The sequence below is a fragment of the Platalea leucorodia genome, assembly GCF_965183815.1.
Source record: "Platalea leucorodia genome assembly, chromosome: 2".
In the NCBI taxonomy this organism is placed as follows: Eukaryota; Metazoa; Chordata; class Aves; order Pelecaniformes; family Threskiornithidae; genus Platalea; species Platalea leucorodia.
The window spans coordinates 9817364-9842237 of record NC_138824.1 but is presented as its reverse complement, the minus strand read 5'-3'; the positions used below and the strand labels follow the sequence as shown (position 1 = coordinate 9842237).

The window sequence follows — 24874 nt, the reverse complement described above, 5'->3', positions numbered from 1 at the left end:
GCGGTGATTCCATCTGAGTGAAACAGCATTGAACCATGGTTTATTCTTTTCAGGGTTTCAAACTATGACATCTTCTGGTATACACACAACCTTTTCTTTGTCTTCTATATGCTGCTGATGCTGCATGTTTCTGGGTAAGTAAATGGAAAACGTTGTCCCTTTTCCTGAAGCACAACCAGAAAGAGCAGTTCCCTTGATTACTGCCTTTCCTGAGCTCGCTTGTGCACAGTGGGCCAACTTCTTCAGTTTTTTAACAGGTTATTGTTTAAATAAAGTTCAGACTGTAGCTTGGAGAATTGTGTGTTATTACAGCCAGCTAGCACAAACTTCTTCACTTTCAAGTTTATTCCTTGTCCATGTTACCAGTTTCTAATGGGAAATCAAGAAAACATTATTGTTTCTTTTCTGCCCCCTCTTACATGGCTGCTGAGAGGCGAATGTGAAGCAAAGTTGTTCATCCCTTTCTCTTTCCTCCCTACCTTCCATTTTGACTCTTAAGGAGAGGGAAGGAACAGCCTCTCCCTAATCACCTCTTTCTCATTGCTATGATACAAAATTTACTAGTTTTTCTCCTTGTTTTCACAAACATCAGACCAGTGTTCATGCGCCACAAAGCTGATGGTCAGGTCTGTATCTGGCACAAACAAGTCCAGCTTTACCACAAGGTAAAGCAGTTTCCTCCAGTTACGCTGTGTGAAAATCTGGTCCATTAACATCTCTGAAGTTTCCTTTGTGGATGTAGGTGCAGAGATTGGTATAGGGAAGGGAAGGTGTATTTGAACGAGGTTTATTTCTCCATGTCATCAAACATCTACTGAAACACGAGGTGCTGGAATGTCTGTGCAATACTCAGCACCACTGCTTAAAGTAAACAGTGAAAGGTAATTAGGCCTAGCAAGATCACAGTAGGAATATGTTGTTGAACAAAACAAACACAGCTTGAGATCTGGTGAATTGAAATAATGAGTTCAAAACAATTGAAACTCCTGGACACAATTCCAGTTCTCTGTGGGTTTTTTTGTTTTGTTTTGTTTTTCTTTTTTTTGCTGTGGCATAGCTCTTGTTCATAGCTGGGGAAGATGGATCTAACCTGGTCTCCCCATCCTGGGGCAGGATGAACTTTTGCTAAATTATTTGTGACAAGTGTTTGTCTAGCTTCTTGAAAACATCTGGTGACTGAGACCCTCTAACCTCCCCAGGCAATCTGTTTCAGTGATTGCCTTCAGAGTATTTTTCGTGTCCAGTTTAATTCATCTCCTTCACTGTATTATCCTTTGCCCATTGTCTTCCTAACCATATTGCCACTTCATGAAGGAAGAAGTCTACTTGGGAGAAGCTCACAAACCAAGGCTGCAGGAATACACTATAAGCATTAAACAGGCATCTTCTTGTACACAGCCTCCTTAATATTGGATTGGAAAGCCTTTCAGTGCGAATCTAAAAGAACTGAGTGTCAGTTAAAAGTGGGAGAAGAATGAGTCATGGAGAGTGGGAGTCAGTTCAAGTTTAAGATGCCTAAATGTAGGTCTCTACATGTTTTCCAAGTGTCTGTCTCCTATTATAGTCTAACGAGTTCTAATAAATACAGCCAATGGAGCCTTGGGAATGCTTCAGCTAACCTGCTCATCCAAAAATCTACATTCAAGTGAGCTGGATTGATTTCTGGGCTCCATTGGTGATATTGATTAGAAGATCTCTTCTGAGAGTAGAGGAAGCTTAGACACCCACGCTTAGGTGCCCAAGTGACTCCTACATGGCACGTCTTGGAGATTTGCAGACACATGGCCAGTTCCTCTACAGAGCAAGGCGTTTCCTGTGGCTGGACTGTGCAGGCAGATCGGGTGAGGATTTACCTGTTTCGGGAGTCTCTCCTTTTGAGTACTCCCACAGTATTCCCGGATTCTTGTTTTGTTTCAAACTATTATAGGTATGTTCTTATAGTATCCTCTTCTTCAGGGTAGCCAAGCACTTCTCAGCAGTATATAAAGTGACATGATTCATCTGTCATATGTTATTGGGTTGTTCTTCTGTCCCTACTTTCAGGGAATTATCCTTAAAGACTTTTGTTGCTCTTTTACTTCTTGCAATGTGACTTTCAAATATTTTAGTGGCTTAAGGCTTGGTGCATATCTACATTAATTTATCTGTATTTTAAGGCAGTAATAGCAACAACAAAAACCAGTTTATGTAAAAACAGAGGCTTGATGTTTCTAGTACCCATATAAGGAGCTATAAAACATACAAAACATTTGGAGCCTGATCCTCGGCTGATCCAAATTTGGTACTACTGTGGAGTTAAGTGGGTTATGCTGGTTCATAGGAGCTGAGAATAAGAATCACTAGAATTATCCAAGGATTTATCTTCTGAAGGCTGAAAATTCTTAAGATTCCACCCACACATTGACCTTTAGGAGACCCCTCAAGCAACTCACCTTGAGTTGAGCAGTGGAAGGTGGATGAGAAGATGGAAGCAGTGTAGTTCCCTATAAAAACATTGAGAACCATTGACCTGTAGCTTATAGTCATCAAAATCTCAAGAAATAATGGTACATATTTTCCAGCTCTAGCCAGAAGCAGATGTTGTCTCTATTTTGGGGGTGGAAAACTGGGGCAGAGGTTGATGTATGCCCATGCAAATAGACTGCATGCTGTGTTGCTTAGCCAGTAGGACGCTTTCATATGATGTACTCTTTTTCTCTCTCCCGTTTTTGTTTGCTAAGGATGTCTGTCTCCTACTTACTGACATCCACATATTGATTTTTATGTATTCAAGCATTGCACTGAATAAATATCTTAGGCTCCTTAAGAGTTGTGCAGAACCCAGCCTTTCTGGGAACTGATCTTGGGTATGTAAGACAACTTGCCTTTCCTTGACAGCTTCAGAAATGGGAGTCATTGCAGCTGCTGCTAACAGGCAGCTTTGTCATCCCAGTTTGCCACTCAGTTAGCATGTTTGTAATAGTTTAAACAAACTAGAGATCACTGGAGGGGATGCTCATGTTTGCAGTTCAGCTATTCATGTCTCAAGGAAAACTTTGAATCCTCTTTTAGGATGCTCTGAGAACACAGAAACTGTGAGAGCAGCTGGCAGGCCTGCACACAAGGCTGATTGATTGAAAAAATATCGCATATGCTGTAACTTCCAGCTAAATCCATGAGGCACCATAATATTTATGGAGCAAGGAACTAGCATGATGCTAGGGGTATCTGTCACTTTGCAAATATGCGATGACCAGCAGTGATGCCAGATGCAAGCTATAGGCATGATCGGGCAATAAATACAGATAGAAGCATGCGTGTAGGCACATGGACACTTCACAAGTGATTCTTCCAGAGCTGGACGTAGAGTTTACAGCGAGCAGGTTTAACTTCCAAGCTGTACGTTATTCACTGGACCATGTGGGAAGCTTGTTACTAGCTGTCAGGACTGCATTTCAGTAGGGAAGATTGCCAGTAGCCTGTTGGAACCCATTTAAGTTGGGAATATTGCATATACCTACTTCTCTCTCTTCTTGTGAATTAAACTCTGTCACTGCTGCTGCTGTCTGTCTACATTGGGGAGAGGAGAGGGGAGCATATGTCCTTATGTTTGGTTGTATACTTGAGACGAGCCTTCACCACATGGCCTAGTGCTGAGAGGGCACATCTCACCAGACACTGTGTCGGCGTGCTGTGTTTCCCACCCAGTACCATCCTATACAGCTGTCATTTAGCCCTTTGGTTTTTTAAATATTCCTCCTTGTGGTTTTACTGTCATCAAATCCAGATTTGGAGGCCAGTAGTACTTTCGAGGAATTTTATTACTAGTATTGCTTCTTCCCCATTTTCAATAATTCATTCATGTGTTGAGATATCCCAGAGTGTGTCAGGTTTCCACTTCTTTCTTCATAGTTTCTACCTGCAGCTGCAAAGTTCTCACTTCATTTTACTATAAATTTAACTTTAGCTTAGAAAACAAGCATGGACCCCAGAAAATAATTTGCAAGAAAGGTTCCTTGGCTATCATGCAGGACTTTCTTTTCTCCTTCTATCTCTTTAGCAAGATGGTCTTCAAAGGAGCAAATTATACCATTATGTGCAACCCTGATAAACACCAAGTAGTGGGAACATTCCTGAAGTTTATGATTTTTAGTTTATGATTTAGGCTACTTCTGCTACAGATTGCCTTAAAAAATGGGGCTTGCTGACTGTAGGGAGGATGAGTGAAAACAGCCTGGGTGTGACTGAACTGGAAATGTGATTATTTCTTTTTTTTTTTTTCAAGGCTCCCACAATATCTCCCCCTTTCAAGCAGTATTAAGCTTGAGGCTGTTCAGTGGGGGAGTGCCAAGTGAGCTGGAAAAGTTAAACCTTGCCTCTAGTGACAGAGGGCTCTATTGTTGCAAAGCTTCGATCTCATTGAAAGTCCTGAAAGCAAACGGAATAAAAATTCTTACAGAAGATGAGCCATGTGACTGCTTTCTGAAACCCTCTCCGAATTAAGATAAGTTGTTTGGGTTTGACTGTTACTTCAGTGTCTTTGCTGTTTTTATTTTCCTGTAGGGGAGTGCTCAAGTACCAGACCAACTTAGAGGAACACCCTCCTGGTTGCTTTAATCCTAACAAAACGCTCCGAGAGAATATGACGGTGCCAAAGGCTTTTGAAGAGACGTTTCCTGACTATACTACTGAGCCTTTCCCAGAGGACTTACCAGTACCAGAACCCTTTGTACAAAATAACTTTATGAGAATTTGTTCCGAGGAACCCAAGTTCCAGTCACACTTCCCAGAGGTCTGTATGATCCGACATTTCAGGTATTACAAGCCATGCCAAGTCTTTCAGTCAGCCATAACCACTAATTATTGCTTTTCCAGACCAGATGTTTTAATAATGGAAAATATTATTAAAACCTTTTCAGGCATTCAAAGATTTGGTGGGGAAAAAACAATCTGTATTAAACCTTGAACTGCATTACAATGTGGTGCATAGAATAGGGTAGAAAAATGTCAAGAGATTGGCTGTAACGTTCTTTTTTGTATGACATGATAAGAGATGTATTGATCTTGCTATAAATGTGACTTTAAATTACAGCGTAGCACTTCAGAGCAAACATTTATATAACATATTCATAAGGTCCCTTTGTAAGCATTCTACGGCAGTAGTTAATTGAAATAATCAAACTCCATTTGTTCTCTTTTTTACCATGCGGATGCAAGTCCTAATAATCATTTCTGGGTTGCAGTTGGTTGTGGTTTGGCTTTGTATAGCCTGTTGTTTGCAGACAGGCTTATTTTATGTGTGGCATGGGTAAATGAGTATGATGACAGTGGGGATAGAAAAGCCTTTGTTTTTCTGTTTTCCGTTTTCCTTTTGTTTCTTTATGTTTTGTGGCAGCAGCTTTTTCTTCATCCAAATTTTCTCTTTTCTTTTGAGAAAAGATGAGCTGGGCTGTATTGGCAAGTAGCCTGAGGAAGTTTGGGAATACGGAGTTCACAAGTCGAAGGCCCACCATTCAAGGTGGTCCCATAACAGACCTCACAGGAGTTTCTTATTATTATAATTGTTTTCTGTAGAACACATAAGTCCCTTACTAGCTGCAGTGGGAACCCATTTTACTATGGAGCATGTAATCATAATAAGAAACAGTCAATTCTACATTGAAGTCCTCCAATAAAGTTCTTCGGATTTGTATTTTGTTGTGGTAATACTCCTGAATTACAAACATGAATGTGTATCTGGCTCCATATGACCCACAGGACATCGAACAGTCTTCTTCGGGGCTTAAGATGTCTGCTTTAGAGCTATTTATGGGGAAAAAAAGAGCCATGGAAAGAAATGGCCATTCAGTGTTCTCCTGGCAGCTCATAACATTATTTTAGGATTTTTTTTTGATTTGGAAGTGTTTTATGCACTTAGTGATACCAAGTCTGACAAAAAAAAAAGCCTTAGGTCTTGTGAGATACTGAAGTTTTTAAGGCCAGAGGTGCTTGAGGAAATTAAATACGCTGCTAGTCGCAAAAGATGCTGATGTGTAACTTCAAAAATTGGGAAGGGAGGATGGATGAGGGTTGACGGCACTTCAGTGCCATGGCTTGAATGACTGAGCAGATGTGGAATTAGTAGTTAGCTCTGCCATAAGCTGTTAGTAATTGACTCTTAGGATGGGATTTAGCTGAGCAGCTGCAAATGTCTCCATCTGAGGTAGTCACCCAGGGCTCCCCATATAATCAGTGCAGAGAAATGGGCATTACCAGGGCATTATTTGTCTTGCATACATATCTTCCACAGGGACAAATGAATCATGATTCAAAAGTGCCCATTTCTCTCCCTTGTCTATGATTTTACACTAGCTTAAAATAAGCATAAATTCTATAGCATGAGAACTGCCTCTTTCTTAGATTTTTGCTTCTACCTGAGATGATTAAAAGAAGGTAATAGTCAAATAATATTGGAAGCCAGAAAGTGTTTTCCCATAAAGGTTAACCAGTTTTATAGTACTCTGGTCTGTTAGATTTTGAAACAGTGTTATGTACTGTGTCATTCACTGCTGAAACCAGTTGCAATCTAACTACATAAAACCAGAGTAACATGGTTGCAAATGAGGTCATTAGCATTTTGTTGCTGATGAGTTTTATGATTGAAATTGTTTGTGCTTGTGGATGATGCTGCCAGTTAGGCTGATGAAGCCTCCATAATGCACTTGGATTTCTGCACGTAAAGAGGTGTGGAGGTTACTTGCGACCAGAACATTGTTCCACAATAGATGCGAAATGAGGGCCTGCAAGCACCCACGTAGTTTTGAAACTAGAAAACATAAAATGAAAAGTCCTTGAGATGACATATTTTTGTTCTCCCCTAGACCTGGTTTTGGATTTCTGGACCTCTGTGCTTGTACTGTGTGGAAAGGCTGTACCGCTACATCCGCAGCAATAAACCGGTCACAATAACTGCAGTGATAAGCCATCCCTCCAATGTCCTTGAAGTAAGGATGATGAAGGACAACTTTAAAGCAAGGCCTGGTCAGGTGAGTTAATGTGCCCCCCAAAAATCACTGCTGTTCACGTAGCATTGTCTACAGGGATGACTTTTACTTTGTATGCACTAACCCATCGCTGAATGTTTTGAACATATCTTTTCTATCATTTCATTTTCTCTGGCCGATTTTGTTTCAGTATGTTATTCTACACTGTCCAAGAGTGTCTGCACTTGAAAGCCATCCATTCACCCTTACCATGGTAAGAAATATGATTTTTTTCTGTACTTTCCCTTTTATTTATATTTGGTAAGCAAATGGTCTTTATTGCCTTCAAGGTGAAAATTCCCTCCAGAAGAGCATATGTTTCATTTATGAGGGTACCAATGAATATGAAATAGGATTATTATTATGTATGACAGTACTCAATACATATTTAATTTTCTCCACTGCTGAGAAAATGATAATGGGAGCTTTTTTCAAAGTCTTCCATAAGTGAAAAACAATAATATATAAATTAGTAAAATCCATGTCATTTTGATCATTGTTTCATAAAAGAGGTTTCAGCAGTTTTTGTAGACCTTAATGCAGAATGAGCACAAATTGTAATAAATTTTCTGTCATCTTTCCTATTCAATGGAAAGCTATTCCTGCAACTGCCTTTTCCAAAGTTAGAAAAAACGTCAAGTTTAAAACAGAACTTTCTAAAATAGTCTTCTGATTTATTTTGATATTAAGAGATATATCGATGACTTAAAGTGATATACCAGTGAAGTTGTAAAACATTGGGATTATTACTTACTCAGCTCAATTGATCTAAAATGGGAACTGGACCCCTGGAGACAGACTGGAATAAAGTGAAATTGTATATAAACATATCTGAAGTTCTCCGGGAATGAGCAGTGCAGAGGCCTGATAGATGCTGGGAGATGGTTGAATATTAGTGGCAGTCTTTTCTTTCCAAAGGGAATAATTTAGGATTGCCTGAAACTGATAGTCTTCTTCAAGAAGGCCATGGAGATAAATATTCACATTTGATTCTTTTCTTTGGACTGATAACTGATACTTTATCCCCACTGAATTGTAGTTAGTGCTGTGGAACAGCTGAGATGTTTTAATGTTACATGAGACTCAGAGGGCACAACCAGGTCCTATCCAACCTCCTACTCCCAGCTCTTTGGTTTTATGGGGTATTGTGTTTTATTTTTTTTTTTTTTTTAATTTATTATCTATATGCCGAGCCGGCAGGCAGGTGCTGTCACAAGGGAGCCTACACTAAATTCCATCCAAAATAAATTTTGTGCTGTAAATCTGGGAGTGAATCTCTCTTAAAGGAAGCTGCCTCTATATAGCTTGATGAAGCTACTTGCTACTACTTGCACAGCCTGATTTTTGCAAAGTTTTCCTGGCTATTCATTTAACCGATAGAAAGCAGAGGCATGTGTTATTTATCTGGTGTTAACTCCAGTAGGCAATTTTTAAGGCTTTCCTCTGTATAGTGCATGAAGATAACTAGATATGCCATGCTGAAAAATGATGTGCATTGCAGTACTGATGGAATCGTAGCTGGTTTTTTGTGCAGAATGATTTAATCCATATTTATTTTTCTTTATTATTAGTTTAGTGATCAGAAAATAAATTTAAAGAACTCTAAAGATTGCTCTTTACACTCGTTTGGCCCTAGCATAGCTATATTCAATAAAGTTGCACCTGTTCTATACCAGTGGACATATCTTATTTAAACATTAATCACAAAACATCATGTTCTTGATTTCTGACTGTCCATCTCAGTGGAAATTAAAATAGTGGTAATAATTTGATCATTAGTAGTAATAGCACAGTTTGGAAACTATGGGACTGTTATAAAGATTTACTGTTCTTGTATTAGGGCACTGCTAAAACAATGGATCGTGTGATTCCTATTTCCAGAAATAATGTCATCAAAGGATACTAGGCCTGGTTCACTAGTCTTTTCTCTGGCAAAACTTTTTATTTGTTATGTTGAGAGTTTTTATCAGAAGAGAGACTGCTGACATGGACCTACTGGGTTAGATCATAGAATGAAGTTGAATAGGATGTTTTATTGAAGTCAGATTCTTTGCATGAGTTGAGGATTTCATCCAATATTTAAAATGGCATACTGTAATAATACGTTATGAAAAATGATTTTTGCACAAAAACTTCTAGATCTAGGAGCTGTGGAAAACAGATCTCTTATGAGTCTGAGTTTTCTTAGTGAATATAAATAACTTATTTATATTCAGATAATGTGCAGTATATTTCAGATATAGAAATCTGGTTGATAAATTACAGTTTGTGTAATTTTTACAGCCACATATAAAATATGTAACATTAGAACTAGCAGTTTCCACTCATGCACAATGCATTATATTTTAAGTATGTAATACTAGACGGGGCAATTTCTGTTCGTGCTCAATGCTTTACACTTTAAAGGACACTGATATCCTTCAGCATAATAGCATATCCTTCAAGATTGCATACATGTTTTAACTATTACAAGATATGAAGTTACCATTGAGTTACTGAGCTTCATTTTTATTGCCACAAACATATTTCGGTACAATGTCAACTATGCTGGAGAAGTGCTTGTTATTGGGTAAATGTGTGTTTTACAGCATAATGAGGATTTGAAATGTCTAGGTTTATGACAGTCTTTTTTCCCAGCCTAAGCAGGGGACAGTCATTTCCACATCTCTTTCTAGGTCATAGAATATGCCTTGGGCTGCTGTCCTGCTTAGAAAGCTTTTTTGTTGTTGTTGTTTAATATGATGCCAGACATCAGACTCTGCTTATAGAGTGTGTAGGCAGTAGCTTAACACAGTATTTTTTCTGCTCCCATCTGACCTAGTTGTAGTTACCAAGCAAGCTGGAACACTACTGCTGCTTCTTTTGTTGGATATTGATAATCCCTGGGTTATTTTTGTAGGCTGGTGTAGGAGTGTGGGGCTCAGAGCCACAGCGAGAGCAGGATGAGGGGCGCGTGGGGCTTCGGATGCTGGGAGGACAGTGCAGCGATGACTGCAGCAGAGCCGGGGGGAGGCTGCAGCCTTCTTGCTGGCGCTGCTGTCCTGCTTAGGCTCTGTGTGATGTCCTGTCTAAGCTGATGAAACGTCTCACTGGGCCTGGAGTACGCTTAAAAGACAAGAAATGACCAGTTCAGGCATATCTTTATGCTCTAAGTGAGGACTGTAAGCAAAAGCGGAAAGGAAGGGGTGAGTCAGCGTGAAGGAGTCACGCGGATATTTTACTAGTCCCTTCCCTTTTCAAGGTTGTGTAATATTTACAGTTTAGCTCAGCTTCTTACATAACGCTGGGGTGGAGGAAAACACTGGGGGGCTGTGTAAAGGGCCTGAACCCACTCCCATTGCACTCTGGCAAAGCTCCCACATGTTTCACTCGGAGTCAGAGGGAGTCAGAGCTCTGAATTGTAACCAAGTGAGCATAAAGAGGTAAGCATTGTTCAGAAATGTGTACAGTGGCGTTTATTTTCTTTTCCTTTTTGTCAATTGAAAGCGTTCTTCCCCTTGGTGATGGAAGGAATGAGCAGAAGTCATTAGTGCAAAATGCACCCAGGAATTTGGAGAAGCAAAATCCATGTTGCTCTGAACTCAGAGCTGCTGGTCTGGCTTCTTTGCTAACCTGTGACTGGGCTCTGCTGTCAAAGCCTTCGTGTCGCAGAATCACAGAATGGTTGAGATGGAAAGGGACCTCCGGAGATCATCCTGTCCAACCCCCCTGCTCAAGCAGGGCCACCTAGAGCCGGTTCAGGCACTCAGAGATCCCAATTTTCTCTCATGATCGATGTGGAAGCTGGCATTTTTAAACTCCATTTTTGAAGTGTGTTTCCACTGTTTTTTATTCACGAGTGTGTCTCCTTGACTATTGTTATTATTGGATATTATTGCATCTTACAATTGAATCTGAGCAGAATACACTCAGCTCCAAGATATTTTGATCTGTAGTGGGGAAAAATATTTTCTGCAAATAAATATTTTACTTAGGGTTTGTAAAGGGACAAATGATTTTTGTGTGTTTCCACTTGATAAACTCTTTTTAAGGAGATTTGCCTTTCAGACCAAGTGCACAATATGATCTGGAGATCAGGCCATCCAAAGAAACATCAGAAATCATCTCTTTAGTGCTCTGCTTCCCAAGACTGACATTTCTTTACACTTCTGTGGAAAAAAGTATGGAACTCATCTGCTGTGGAATACAGTTTAAATGTCATTGTCTATAGCGATCTTTAAAGCCCTTGGGAAAGAAAACAAGCGTTAGCAATAGTACTGATTTCTAGTAGTGAGGATGGTCCTTCATTACAGTTCATATATCCAAAACATTGCTTCCACTTTCTTTAGTATACAAAGCCCCACCTCTTATCAAAACTAAGGAAAAAAATTAGTTTATGGAGATTCTTCCATCTTTTTTTTTTTTTATATATCTTGGAAAGTGTTTGTTTCCTGACTTCATTATGTTTGCTCTTTGTTTTAATTTGTATGAACAAGAAGAGACTCAGGCTTGCAATTTATCGTAGCATTGGCTTTCTTTCCATCTCCATCTTACATTTTCTACTTAGTATTGAGTTCCCTCTCTTTCCAGACACTTAACCACACTACTGATTATTTGCAGCAGCATGAAACCATAATACTGACCATTTATGGCTGCGCGCTTCCTTTTTTTGCTAATGAATGACTTCAGAAGTAGGTTCCTGGTCAGAATATATATTAGTGTCTTTACAAGAGAAGTCACCTTTTCTGCTATGTTTTTGGAATTTCTTGCATTGGCATGAAGTGATTGGCAGTAAGCCTCATGGAAATAGCATTATGTTTTGCAGATGTTAAATGCTTCAGAAGATGTGCTGGGTCCTTTCATGTGGTCTCTGCTGAATCTACTACAGAGTCAATGCAAGCCACAAACTCTCACAAGCTGCAGTTTAGACAGCTTGGCTACCAAAAGACTGGTGTCTACTCCCAGCACCTCATAAAGCTTGGTAACCGTGTTGTTTTAGTAGGGTTGATTTCCTTGTGGCAAAAGAAGGTAGAAAACAATTACATCACTTCATATGGAACTTAGATTGTGACAGACCTTGAAATAAGGACAAGACCAATAGATGAATTCTTCTAAATTTGGAGATGGCTCAGATCTGAGGTTTGGTGAAGACTTCTGCTCTGCAACAAACATCGACAAATGCAGGATCAAATAATATGTTATCTCAAATTTGTAACAGTTTTGCTTGTCACTAGCTGCTGTCATGCTCCTGTTTCCCCTTAGAACTGGAATCTACGTTGCACAAAGATAGGGAATACTGTTCTGCCATTGTGTGAATTCAGAGCTCACCTAAACTGCTGGCTGAATAGTTTAAGGTTTGAAATTCTTCCTTCTGGTGCATGCAAGGAACAGTGCAAATTGTTCAAAGCTGTTCTTTCAGTGGGTACCATCTCTAACCTAGAAGTACCACCTCTGAGGAGAAAAGAAAGTTAGTCCCGATGGTACATGCAGTGGAGAACTGAATCTTTCATCAAAGCTTCTTTACTGCTGCCTTTTACAGTGGTGGCTGTGGAGGAAAACGTAGCAGGTGCTGTGGTGATCGAATGAGTCAGTTTGCAGTATCCTCTTTGCTGAAGTTGAACTGCTGATGGAGAGGCTTCTTTAAGTTTTGTTTTATGGCAACAACATAGATCTGCTATTTGGAATAGTAATTTGTATTTTTTTTTCAACTAATATGTTGGGTCTCAAGGGATTGTGCTCTTTCATTTCTGACAATTGTGTATGTGTATAATAAATTATCTTTTCAGTTATTTTGACACTTCACCATAACAAGATATCTATCTGAAGTATTACTTTAGCACCAAAGACATTAGACATCGGAGTTTTATGCATTATATGTCAACGCTGAGACAACACCTGCTCTAGACTGGCACTCTTGTCGTGCAAAACAGACAGAGGGGAGTGCTTTTGGCTAATCCATACTTCTGTAGTATGAGGGCGAGAGACTCTTCCAAGAGACGTTCAGGATAGGAGCCAAACCTTAAATCCTCTGAATCACATTATTGCATTGACTAGAGAAGGTGCTTGAGAGTCCCTGGGACTCCCTTCTCAGATGCTGTGGGTGCTAGAGAGGAGGGAGGCTTCAGGAGGTCCTGGGATCTGAATTCTGCACTCTGTAGTTCTTGTCTAGTGATTTCAGTGACCCAACCACAGTTCCTTCTTCATTGAAGTCACTCAGGCAAATAATCCATATTGAATTTCTCTGAGATTCAGGACATCTTTTTGTTGGAAGTGCTGAAACAATAAATCTTAGCCCATTAAGCTCAGGCTCTTCAGGCAGAGGAAGAGTGTTGCCTGGTCTGTATAGGTCAACCTTCACTGACTGACTTAACATAGAGATTTCATTCCTTTCTCCATCATTCCTCCTGACCCAGCACCACTGGTAGGCTGCCCCCTCCCACCCTGCAGTTCCCCTTTAAGCGTCCAGAATCCCTTCTGGAAACAATTAAAAAGCCACCTGTTATTAAGAGAAAAGGCTTAATGTGAAGATGTTAATCTACATTGTAAGAAGTTGACTGTCTATGTAGAAAGAGTACCACCTCTTCTGCTACTGTGAACAGTGCAACCTTAAGTATTTTGGATAAATGTCCTTGTACTTTACTCATATCTATAAAGCTGTCCAGGACCTCATTTGTCATTCCAAGAGGTATATATCCTGAGCTTGATGTTTGTTGTCTTTTCAGATTAATACTGTTTTAGCATTGAAGTTGTCCTTTGGTGGCTTTTGTTTTTCAACACATATGTGTATCCCAAGAGACTCTTGTTGATACTCAGACACAGGTAACTTGCATAAACTCTTGTTGAGCTTTCTCTGCCTCTTTGTTTAAGAACCATTGATTAGTAGCTTCACGAGATGGAATTAATAGAGGCAGATGGCATGGAAGTGGCACATATAAAGCAAAAAATAAAACCCAAGCAAAGAACCCAAAGCAAAGATCCCAGCTTTCAGACTCCAGGACTTTATGAAATATCTGCTTTATATTAGCATGAGTGGCTGCTTCTTCAGATCCTCCAAAGAGTTTTGGCTCTTCACTCAATGTCTAGATCCTAGTTCTGGTAACAGGTAAGCAGAAGCCAACTGCCTGCAACAGGTAGTTTGAAACTTTCTTTGAAACTAGAATCTGCTTTTAAATCCCATTGAAGTAGAAGCTGGAAAAGTCTGGTAATAAAAAGCTCCAAGAAGTTCTGCCCTTTTGGTGGTTCTCCATCTTCTGGCACAAATGGTTCATTTGAAGCAGGTCACATCAGGAGGATTTGTAGTGTGACGTCTTTCTTCCTTTCCTTCCGCATGCCGTTCTGTATGAGTAAGAAAAGAAAAAGTCTGGAGGGACGTGAATTGTTTGCTCATATACATGGATGGTCAAATCCTTGCTATGTCATTTACGGCATGTAGTAAGTTAGGGGACCAGTATGTGTGCGTTTTTTAATAAGTCAAAGCTGAGTTTTGAGGCGGGGAGAGGACGCGTTTGCTTATGCATATACTCAGATCCACAGACAAAATCCAAATATACATTATTAAGGAAGAATACTTTGTCTGATTAGTATGCAAATTAAAATTCTATAAAGTAATAATTACTGAATCCCAGGCAGAGAAACTCTTAAATCCATTAATCATCTCAGAGTAGGTAGAAGAATTGTCTGAAAGAGATTTCTGGATGTACATGACAAATTATAGTACTGTGCCTAAATGTCTCAGAGCTATTACTTATTCATACATTTTCTACCTTTAAGGTTTTTGTTTTGGTTTGGTTTGATCTTCTGTAGATTGAGCTTTCCTTGTTACCTCCACACCTCTATTTAAGTCCATTTGGTATCTGGATTTAGGCATGATGGGATTATAAGATGACGGCCCTGATCTGTACATTTACATTTTTGGGCTTGATGCCTTGTCAGAAAGGTCTCAGCAAATAATACATGAGTATAAACAAGGTCACAAGTAACACATTTGCTTTTGTAAGAGAAAACCGGTGTTCTGTAGAGCCAAGGTTGTCTTTATCCCTGGATAATTCAGAGTTCCTTTAAAATCAGTGAAGGTATTAACAGTCTAGCAGTGAAGTTTTAGCTCTAAGCTTCTTTTAAGCAAGAAATTTTGTACTGCGCAAGGAGCAAAACTGGAGATGAGGGAGAAACACATGTCCTGTACTGTAAACTTGAGAAATAAACTATCCACAATAGGAAAAGCCTAAGGGCCAAATTCTGAAATACTTCATAAAAAAGATTGAAAAGTTGTTGGAAGTTTACTTGAGTAAAAAGTATGTAAGGACATCAAGAGCTAAGTTCATACTCACAGATGAATACAATAAAAACAAAATCTAACATGATGACATTCTAATAAGATTTGTTAAGTATCTTGTGCAATTGGTTATGAAACTTGTCTTTATGAGATGATTTACAGAGCATTTAGGGAAATGCAGATACTGTGAAGTATCTTGCTGGCAAACTAAAGAAATCCCTAGAGCTTGTCTGCTCTTCATAGAAGTAGAAAATCTAGCAGCTGTTTGACGAAGAATTCAAGTAAAACAAAAATAGAGTAGATTAATATTTCAGATGCCTTTATTACTTCCTTAGACTTGTTTGTTTGGTTTGGTTTTGGGCTTAATAGTTTTGGGGTCTGTATAAAAACCCTAAATAAACCTTCACTTTCATTTAAACTTACAAATATGACTCTCTTGGATCAAGGGAACACAGAAATTGTTACATTCAAGTTCACTAAATTCTGAGTGCTACTTCAGCAGATACTTTAAACAGGAGGTGTCAGATCCCTCTCATGAGCAGGTTGGGGGTTTTTTTTCTGATATTATGAAAGTAAATTTATAATATATAACAAGCATCTACTGACTTTAGCAGAGAAGTGTGTTTTCTCCCATCAGAGGTACTGCTTCTAGGTTAGCTGCTAGGTCAGGTTAAAGAAAGGTCTAGGAAGTGCAGGAGAATGTCAAAATGAAAAAAAAACAAGCACAAATTTTAAGCAGGAATACAGTTAACATGTGGACAAAGTATTAGAGGAAATGAAGCACCCTGCCTCTTGTTGTCCTAAAATTAAGACCAGCTGACTGGCTGGGATCTGCGCTTTAGCCTGGCAAAATACTGTGTGTGCTGGTAGGGTAGTTTGGAGGGACACAGCATTCCTCAAGGTGTTGGTGATCCAACTAGAAAACCTATCTATCCTTTGATGGTTCTTTCCGTGAGTGCCTCACACCACTGGGAGCCCGTTCCCACGAGTCTGGAGATGGCCCATAGTTTCTGCTCAGGGATGATGGAGAAGGAGCCTTTTGCGCCATTCAGTTTCCGTGTTCATGCGTTTGTCAGCTCGGCGCAGTGTTGCTTGGCAATGTGTCTGCGTATCCTTGGAGGACTTGGAGAGGCAACCTTGGGCAGAAACATTGCTCTACTGCCTTTTACTCCTTCAGGGACAAAGGCTTGCATCCTGAGCATCCCATAAGGTTGTGGTTTGTTTTTTCCACTAGCTAGCAACTTGAAATGCATAAATGATACGGGCTGAATATTGCTAGGATTGAAACATTTTTACTATGTTATAGAGAGTTGAACTTGATGATCCTTGTGGGTTCCTTCCAACTTGTGCATTCTATGATTCTATGAAATGTAATGTGTTTGCTGGGGTGAAAGGGCAGTCAGCAAGTTTTTTACCTTGGTTGAGCTGCAGAGGCAAAGAAATACTGACTAGTCTGTAGAAGTGTATCTTTGTAGTGCATCCATAGCAGTAGTAGAGTAGCAGCTGGGCTGTTACAGACTTACTAGAAAACAGATAGAGTAATTTCATATTATTTATTCAACAACATATATATTTTATGCAACATTGTATGTATTTTAAACTTACAACTATTGGTCTATTTACAATTCTAAGACACCTATGACACTAAAGATTTGTGTTTTCTTGTGGTGCAAGAGTGAAATCAAGGAACAAATGCTCATAGATTGAGACCTAAAAAAAAAATTGTTTATAACACTGAGAGTAATTTAACAACTGAGACTGCAGGGAGTGAAGTAGCAAATGCTGAACTACAGACTCACAGGAATTAGTGGGTGTGTGGTTTATGTTACAGAAGAAGTTAGACCCCAGATGACCAGAATGATCCTTCTTGGCACTGCAGCTGACCAGTGATGCATCCTGAGCATCCCACAGTGTTATGGTGTGTTTTTTCCACTAGCTAGACTGCAGGTGTTTGGGGTTGTACAACAAGGAGTATAAGGGAATGGAAAGCAAAAGGGAAAAGTGTTTGGGATATGTTTCTGCAGCTGGGCTGCTTGCAAGGTGTCAGCTCTGCAATGGGAGGGCTCTGGCTGAAGCAATGAGTATTCAAGGCATGGTGGTCTCGCCTTGATCATCCAGACACCCTTGATACTTCCCATGGTTAGGATTTCCCCACGTTCAGAGATGTTATAATGTCTGCTGATGTCTGCCAGATAAATTAGCATAGCATACAGCATACTTGGCTGTAAGGCCAAGTTTCTAACAGGGAAAGCTTTTAGACAAAATTTTATCTGTAAAGTAACACAAAACAGAAAAATAAACAGAGCCATTTTAAAGAATCTCTTAGCCTTTGAGGCAGAGATGTGTTTAAAAGAGTAACTCCTCAGATTAACTTTTTTCCTCTGAAATTTGCTTATGGGATTAATTAGTTAAAACAGGGGTAGCCCAGTGTAACAGAGTTCACCTCCTATGAGTCAGACTGAAGTCTAGCTACTATTTTTTGGCTACCTTTATATAGCATGCCTGTGTTTGTCATCACTCCTCTTCATTTTCTAATGTCAGGATGAATCATTTTAGGAATGTTTATATCAGTTCTGTATGAAACCAGACAAGCTACAGCTTACTGAGCTTCCAAGGTTCACATTTTCTTGTCAGTTGAAAACCTTTTTTTTTCTCTACCTGCCCCCCCCGCCCCCATGGGAGGGAAAATAAGTTGGTTGTGTTTAGTTCTTCCCCCCCCACCCCCCCAATTCTGCCTCTTTCCAAAACATGCTAAGTCTTTAATGTGTTTTTCTTGATCTGTGTAAGGGTTCGTCTGAGTCTGGAGCAAGGATGGGCCGATGAAACGGGGTTTGCGGCGCAGCTGGTTCACCCTGGCAGGCAGGCAGAGGCATGGAAACAGATCAGGGGTTCAGCAGTGTTTGCAGTCCCTGCCAGGATATCTGCACATCCATATTAGGATCATATCATGGCTTTTTCCCTGGAGCGAAAGCTGCCTTTGAAGGAGTTTCCCTTTATTTAAACAAACTCCGCAATGAGCTTTTTAGTTCCCAAAATCAGACAAAGATGAGGTTTCACTTTGTTCTTCCAGCTGTGGCACAGATCTTTGTGACTTTGGGGACTATTCAGGCCACCTACTACAGCACCAAACACAGAAGTTGGTGTTCACCGTGGTGCATCAGCTTGAGAGCAGTATCTCCACAGGAACTTGTAAGGACCTTTATTTGCAGAGCCACATGGGGGTACATAACTTGGGCATCCCTTTCATCTCTTTTTTTCTGACAATAGATATTCTGCAGTGTTATCCTGGTGTATGCATCAGCGCTTCTGTGAAGCGCTGTCATCAAAACCTAACATCTCTCTAAAGAGTCTCCACAATTCTTATGGTAGAGATGTACAGAAGAACTGGAAACTTTCAGGAATTAACTTTCTATTTTCTTGCTAGTTTGCTTTTGACTCACCCCAACTCCCTGCACCCCAAGGTCTAAAAAGAGTGTTCTACAATATTTCAACAGTATTTAATACCATTAAATTAATTTCAATAAGGTTTGTCCTGTTTCTTGTTCTGGGCAGGATTCTTGGCTGGGAGTAGATAACAGTGATGTTAAATATTCAGGGTATTCTAAGCTGGAAACAACAGATGCTGATAACATAGTTTTCATTTGCTATATGTTGTGCTCCCATATGCACAGATTTCTCCACTGCTTATCACTTCCAGTAGATTTTTATACCAGCATGAAGTGGGTGTAAAGTATTACTACTATGATCTAACAGTAATTAGTTCACTCACTTTGTGTTCATATGAAAGCAAGGCATAGGGGACAACTGAGAGTCGTGTTCATGATGTAAAACTGATAAATAAAATACATTTCAATTATGTATTAATCTAGTAGTGCATTAAGCATTAATTAATTAAATTGTTAAGATTATTAAAAATTATCTATATTTTATCTCAGCATAGAGATAAATAGTGGAGCTACAGCTACTGGTGAGTGTAATTAATTTGGTGGTTTATAAGCATAAAGTTCTCCAGGGATTGTTGCAGATACTCTATGTGATAATTTGCATTTGTATTTCAAGTTAGCTTGAAAAAAAAGGAAAAATATGTATGGAAAGGTGTTTTTTCATCAACATAGAGAATAATCTGTATTCCATAAGTTTTATCTACAGAGAAAATACTACTCACACTGCTTTGAATGTGAAAATACATAGAAAAAATAAAATAAAAATAGGCATTGTAAACTTGCTCACATGTGATTAACAGCTCTGAGGAAATCTACCAACTTTCCAATGCTAAGAACATAGTTTGGTTTTTCCGGGGGTGTAATCTGCACAGCTCTATTAAATTTAACAGAATTCCTTTGGTTTTCAATTGTTTTTTGGAGGATGGCCAAATGCTAGCAGATAACCTGATTAGCATAGACGTTCCTACCTGTAAAATCTTTAACTTTTTAAAGGTGTAGATTGCTTGAGGTTAGAATAAGATTAACATAGCTTCACATAATTACACTGTCTGCCACAGTTAATTTGTGTACCATAGGATTTTAATCAAATGAGTGCGGCAAATGGGGTTCATTTAACTCTTCAAAATGTGGAAAGAACTACCGAAAAACTTACCACTTGTGACCTTTTGTTTAACAATGTCTAATGTCCCTTCTCATTACAGACTACTCAAGCTAGTGATTTACCTGTTTGGAAAACATTGGTATTTAAGGAAAAGGAACTAAGAGAGAGTATTTTTTTATTTTAAGATTGGCTAATCTTTACAGTTTCCTCCTGGACAGTGTACTGGGCAATACGGAAAATATAAGGGGCTGCGTGCAGCTCTCACCACAGTGTAGTTAATAGTCACTGGATTGTTTCTTAGGGCTCCCGGATTAAAAGGAGCAGGGGGAATTCCAAGTACGATTTGGCAAAACACATTTTAAAACAAATTTTAATTGTTTTTGTTCACAACTGCAGAGAGCACATCGTACATTGCTGAGGCCACTTTCATAGGCCTTTATTTGACCAAGGCTCATGTGCTTATTCTCTTGATTTCCAGTTCAAGAGGGTGCTTCAGCTTGTGCTTGTCTTCATAGAACATAAATAGATGTCAGTTTAAATGTGTGTATGAGCTGACTGTAATAAGGATCTTGAAGCAGTGTTTAGCTGTGTGGTGTTTTAAAGATGAGATATGGCGAATTAAAAGTAAAATAGGTGATCAGAGACTTAGATATGTAAAATGGACAAAAACATCATATTTCACAAGTGTTTTGACACTTTCTCCTAAAACCCTCATAGAGAAACTGATGAAGTGCGGAGTAGATGAATGGGCAGGGAGGTAGGTGAAAAACTGGCTGAACTGCTGGGCTGAAAGGATTGTGATCAGTAGCACGAAGTCCAGCTGGAGGCCAGTCAGTAGCAGTGTACCTCAGGGGTCAGTACAGGTTTGCAAGTGATACAAAACTGGGAAGTGGCTGATACACTAGGTGGTTGTGCTGCCGTTCGAGGGACCTCGAGAGGCTGGAAAAATGGGCTGACAGTAACCTCATGCAGATCATGAAAGGGAACTGCCAAATCCTGCCTCTGATGAGAAATAACCCCAGGTACTAGTACATGATGGGAACTGACTGGCTGGAAAGCAGCTCAGCAGAGAATGACCAGGGGGTCCTGGTGGACACCAAGTTGACCATGAGCCAGCTATGTGCTCTTGCAGCAAAGAAGGCCAACAGCTTCCTAGGGTGTATTAGGCAGAGCACTGCCAGCAGGTCGAGGGAGGTGACCCTTCTCTTCTGCTCAGCACTGGTTAGATGTATCTGGAGCTCTGTGTCCAGTTCTGGGCTCCCCAGTACAAGAGAGACATGGACCTGTTGGGGCACAAAGGGCAATGAATATGACTAAGGAACTGGAGCATCTCTCATATGAGGAAAGGCTGAGACAGCTGGAACTGATGGAGAAGTGAAAAAAACAGAGCCAGACTCTTCTCAGTGGCACCCAGTGACAGGACAGCACAAACTGAAATACAAGAGGTTCCATCTGAACATAAGAAAAAGAACACTTTTTCTGTGAGGGTGGCACAGGTTGCCCAGAGAGGCTGTGGAGTCTCCATTCTTGGAGACATTCAAAGTGCAACCAGACACTGTCCTGGGCCACCTGCTCTCTCAGACCCTGCTTGAGCAGGAGGATTGAAGTAGCCAGTCTCCAGAGGTGCTTTCTAGTCTCAGCTATCCTATGATTCTGTGATTTCATGAAGAAGGTTAAATATGTAAGAGGATATTTTCATTGCACTTCATTACACATTGCCAGTGGTCTGTTAATAACATGGGAAAGTTTACCCACTTTCATGATTAAACTTCTGAAAAACTGTCTTTGAATATTTTCTTAAGCTTTTGGAATATATTCTCTTAACAGTCTGGAAAAAGCCACTGGAGACTTAATTGTGTTTACGGAGATGAGAGACGTAAAATAAGTAAATCTTCTTTGCAGTAAAAACATAAATACAATTTTCAGAGTTAAAATTACAGGAAGTCTTAAGTTGGAAGAGGCCTCTGGAGATCATCTGGTTCAACCTTCTGGTGCAAGGGCTGTAGATTATGTTATTGAGGGACCTGTGAAGCTGCATTAGCAAGAGAATATTTTTCTCATATCCAGATGAAATTTTCCCTGAAGCAACTTATGCCCCTCGTCTCTTGTCCTGTCACCATGGATGGTGATGAAGAAAGCACCTTCATCTTCTCTATAGCTATTTTTTAGGTATCGGAAGTCAGTGATCTCCCTGAGCCTTCTCTTCTGTGGGTTACACAAGCACATTCCCTTTTTGACCTCTCTTTGTATGTCAGGTTCTCCAGTCCTCTCATTGTCTCGGTGGCCCTTTGCTGGACCATCTACAATCTTCCTCTCTCTTGAACTGGGGGAAGTTCACTGAGGGACATGTTTCTTCTGGTAAGATTTAGCAGCACAATAAGATTTTTCCAGAACTCTCTGAGGAAATCTCATACCTAGTTATAGGTATCAAAATAGGCTTCCTAAACTCTAAAGAGAAATACATCTCTTTTTTATTGGATAGTTTTTCAAAGTAGCGCAGAAAGGAGTTGGTCACAAGGGTAATGTAAAGGATAACAGGTTTGAACCTATTCTGGCTGAAGACAAGGGGTATTCTGTCATTAACTTTAATGGAAGGAGGGAATGACAGACAATTTTATAGATGTGCTGAACTGGGACTGTGCATAGCTGGACTAAGAAAATCACTCAGCCTCGTGTGAAACACAGAGAGCCCTGGGACAGCCCAGACTGAAAAATAAACTCTGTAAAGGCTTTTACAGAAGCCCCCAGGAGAACAGATCTTTTTGCTAACAGTATGCAACTTTCTAGCTGAGAGGCTGCTTACCTACTTTTATATGGAGAATTGGTCTTGATATTTTTGTTGGAACACATTGCAACTAGCCACAGCAAATACTGGCCTCGTTGTGTGAGGTTTGCCTGCATCCCTCCCTTGATGCCATTTTTTTGAAGGCTAAGACTTGCTGAAATAATTCTGACTCTATGTTTCTGCACCAGATTTTTATAGGAAAACTTGAAAGATGATGAGGAATTAAATATAAGTCTGTCTAGTAATCTGTACTCTTAACAAGAATGCTCTTCCGCTTCAGGAAAACAGAGTGACTAGCCGGGACATTGTATTCCCTGTCCTGGGTTTGCCAAGATACAGAGAATACTAACCTTTTATCTGTGTCTGCTGCTGAATAAGGAACTGATAGGAACTGATCCTCAGCCCTGAGGGCAGTGGTTTCCCACTCCACAGCAGATTATCTTGGGAACACTAATGGCAGTGGTCCAGAACAGAGCCATGAAGTGTCCTCACGAGCGTGGTGGATGATTGATTATTTGGTGTTTGGATTCACTACCTGGGCCTCTTTTATTTAGAATATAGATATGTTCCTTGAATTTAAGCCCTCTCCTCAGAATTCATATTTTTCTGTAGCAGCAGAAAAAAAAAGACTGGAGTGTCCTCTGTTGGGTGTTGGATTCCTGATGGAGCTTAGATCAATCATTAACAGATTCTAAGGCAGGCATCAAAACTCAGTAGTAGTATCTTCCAACAAAAAGAAATGAATGGTGTTGGTTTATAGAAGGAAAGTGAAGAATCTTTTCTTGAGGAATAGTTCCTTGTCCTGTTTATGTGTGAAATCGTTTGCTGTACCTGCAAAAGCTGTTCAGACAGTGCATTTGAAATCTCCGTGTAGCTAACAAGGAATGAAACTGAGGGGGCTCCTTAGACCTTTGACATAGCTTGACTGGAGGGGTTTAGATACCATGGTGTGGATAAGACTGTAAATAATATCATTCCTGTGTTGATAATCACAAGTAAGTAGCCCTCAGGTGGGGGCATAGGTGCAAAGTGAGAGAATGCTGGCCACAAAGTGATTTTTATGATGTGCCATGCTATCTGGTGTTTAGATAGCTTAGACTGCAAACTCTCAGCTCTTGTGAAATGCAGCAAAATCTCAGCTTCCATTTAGAAGAAAGCATTAGCTGTGTGAGAATGATCAGCTTGAAAGCATGTACCCTGACATTCAAGAACCAGAAGTCTCTTAAATGCCCTGATTTAGGAGTGATGGGGCAGTTCCTGATTTTGAATGAAAAGTGTCAATAGTAGAGGGAGTATTTCTGTACTGTTGTATCCTCAGTTGATATCATCACTGAGTAATGCTTAGTGAAGTGGCTGTTCCAAATCACACCCCTAGACAAGCCTATCCCAAACTCCTCTGTGACCAGAAGAAAGGGTTAAGACTGAGTGGAGAACAGTCATTCTCGGCTTCCTGAACTGCACTGATGCTAGACTTGCTTTTTAAAGGGTATAGCTGCTGGTATGGCTGCTCAGGAATGACTTATTTACACCAGGTTCTGTCTAAACAACTGTACTTTGAATGCATTTTGTTATTTTCTTGTTACTCAGAAGTGGTCCTTAATATATTTAATATTTTTAGTGCCCTACAGATACCAAAGCAACGTTTGGGGTCCACCTTAAAGTAGTAGGAGACTGGACAGGTATGTAGAAAAACAATTCCTTTTCAGAGACAAATACCTTTACTTGAACTGTTATCCCTTTCTGGCTTCAGCACGATTGTACCTTGTCATGGTTTAACCCCAGCTGGCAACTAAGCCCCACGCAGCCGCTCGCTCACTCCCCCCCCACTGGGATGGCGGAGAGAATCAGAAGGGTAAAAGTGAGAAAACTCATGGGTTGAGATAAAGACAGTTTAATAGGTAAAGCAAAAGCCGTGCACACAAGCAAAGCAAAACAAGGAATTCATTCACTCCTTCCCATCGGCAGGCAGGTGTTCAGCCATCTCCAGGAAAGCAGGGCTCCATCACGCATAACGGTTACTTGGGAAGACAAACACCATCACCCCGAACATCCCTCCCTTCCTCCTTCTTCCCCCAGCTTTATGTGCTGAGCATGACGCCGTATGGTGTGGGATAGCCCTTTGGTCAGTTGGGGTCAGCTGTCCCAGCTGTGTCCCCTCCCAGCTCCTTGTGCACCCCCAGCCTCCTCGCTGGTGGGGTGGGGTGAGGAGCAGAAAAGGCCTTGACTCTGTGTAAGCACTGCTCAGCAATAGCTAAAACATCCCTGTGTTATCAGCACTGCTTTCAGCACAAA

General features: G+C 40.2%; 1 protein-coding gene across 1 annotated transcript in view; it reads left to right on the top strand.

Annotated features, from left to right (window-relative positions):
* Positions 1–24874, top strand: part of NOX4 (NADPH oxidase 4) — a gene marked incomplete at its 5' end in the record, with an annotated part of 107653 nt that overhangs the window by 22698 nt on the left and 60081 nt on the right. The window contains 5 exons of the mRNA XM_082337839.1: positions 54–134; positions 4543–4771; positions 6840–7004; positions 7153–7215; positions 24201–24261. Coding sequence (XP_082193965.1) covers positions 54–134; positions 4543–4771; positions 6840–7004; positions 7153–7215; positions 24201–24261 — 599 coding nt within the window. The remainder of the gene's footprint in view (positions 1–53; positions 135–4542; positions 4772–6839; positions 7005–7152; positions 7216–24200; positions 24262–24874) is intronic.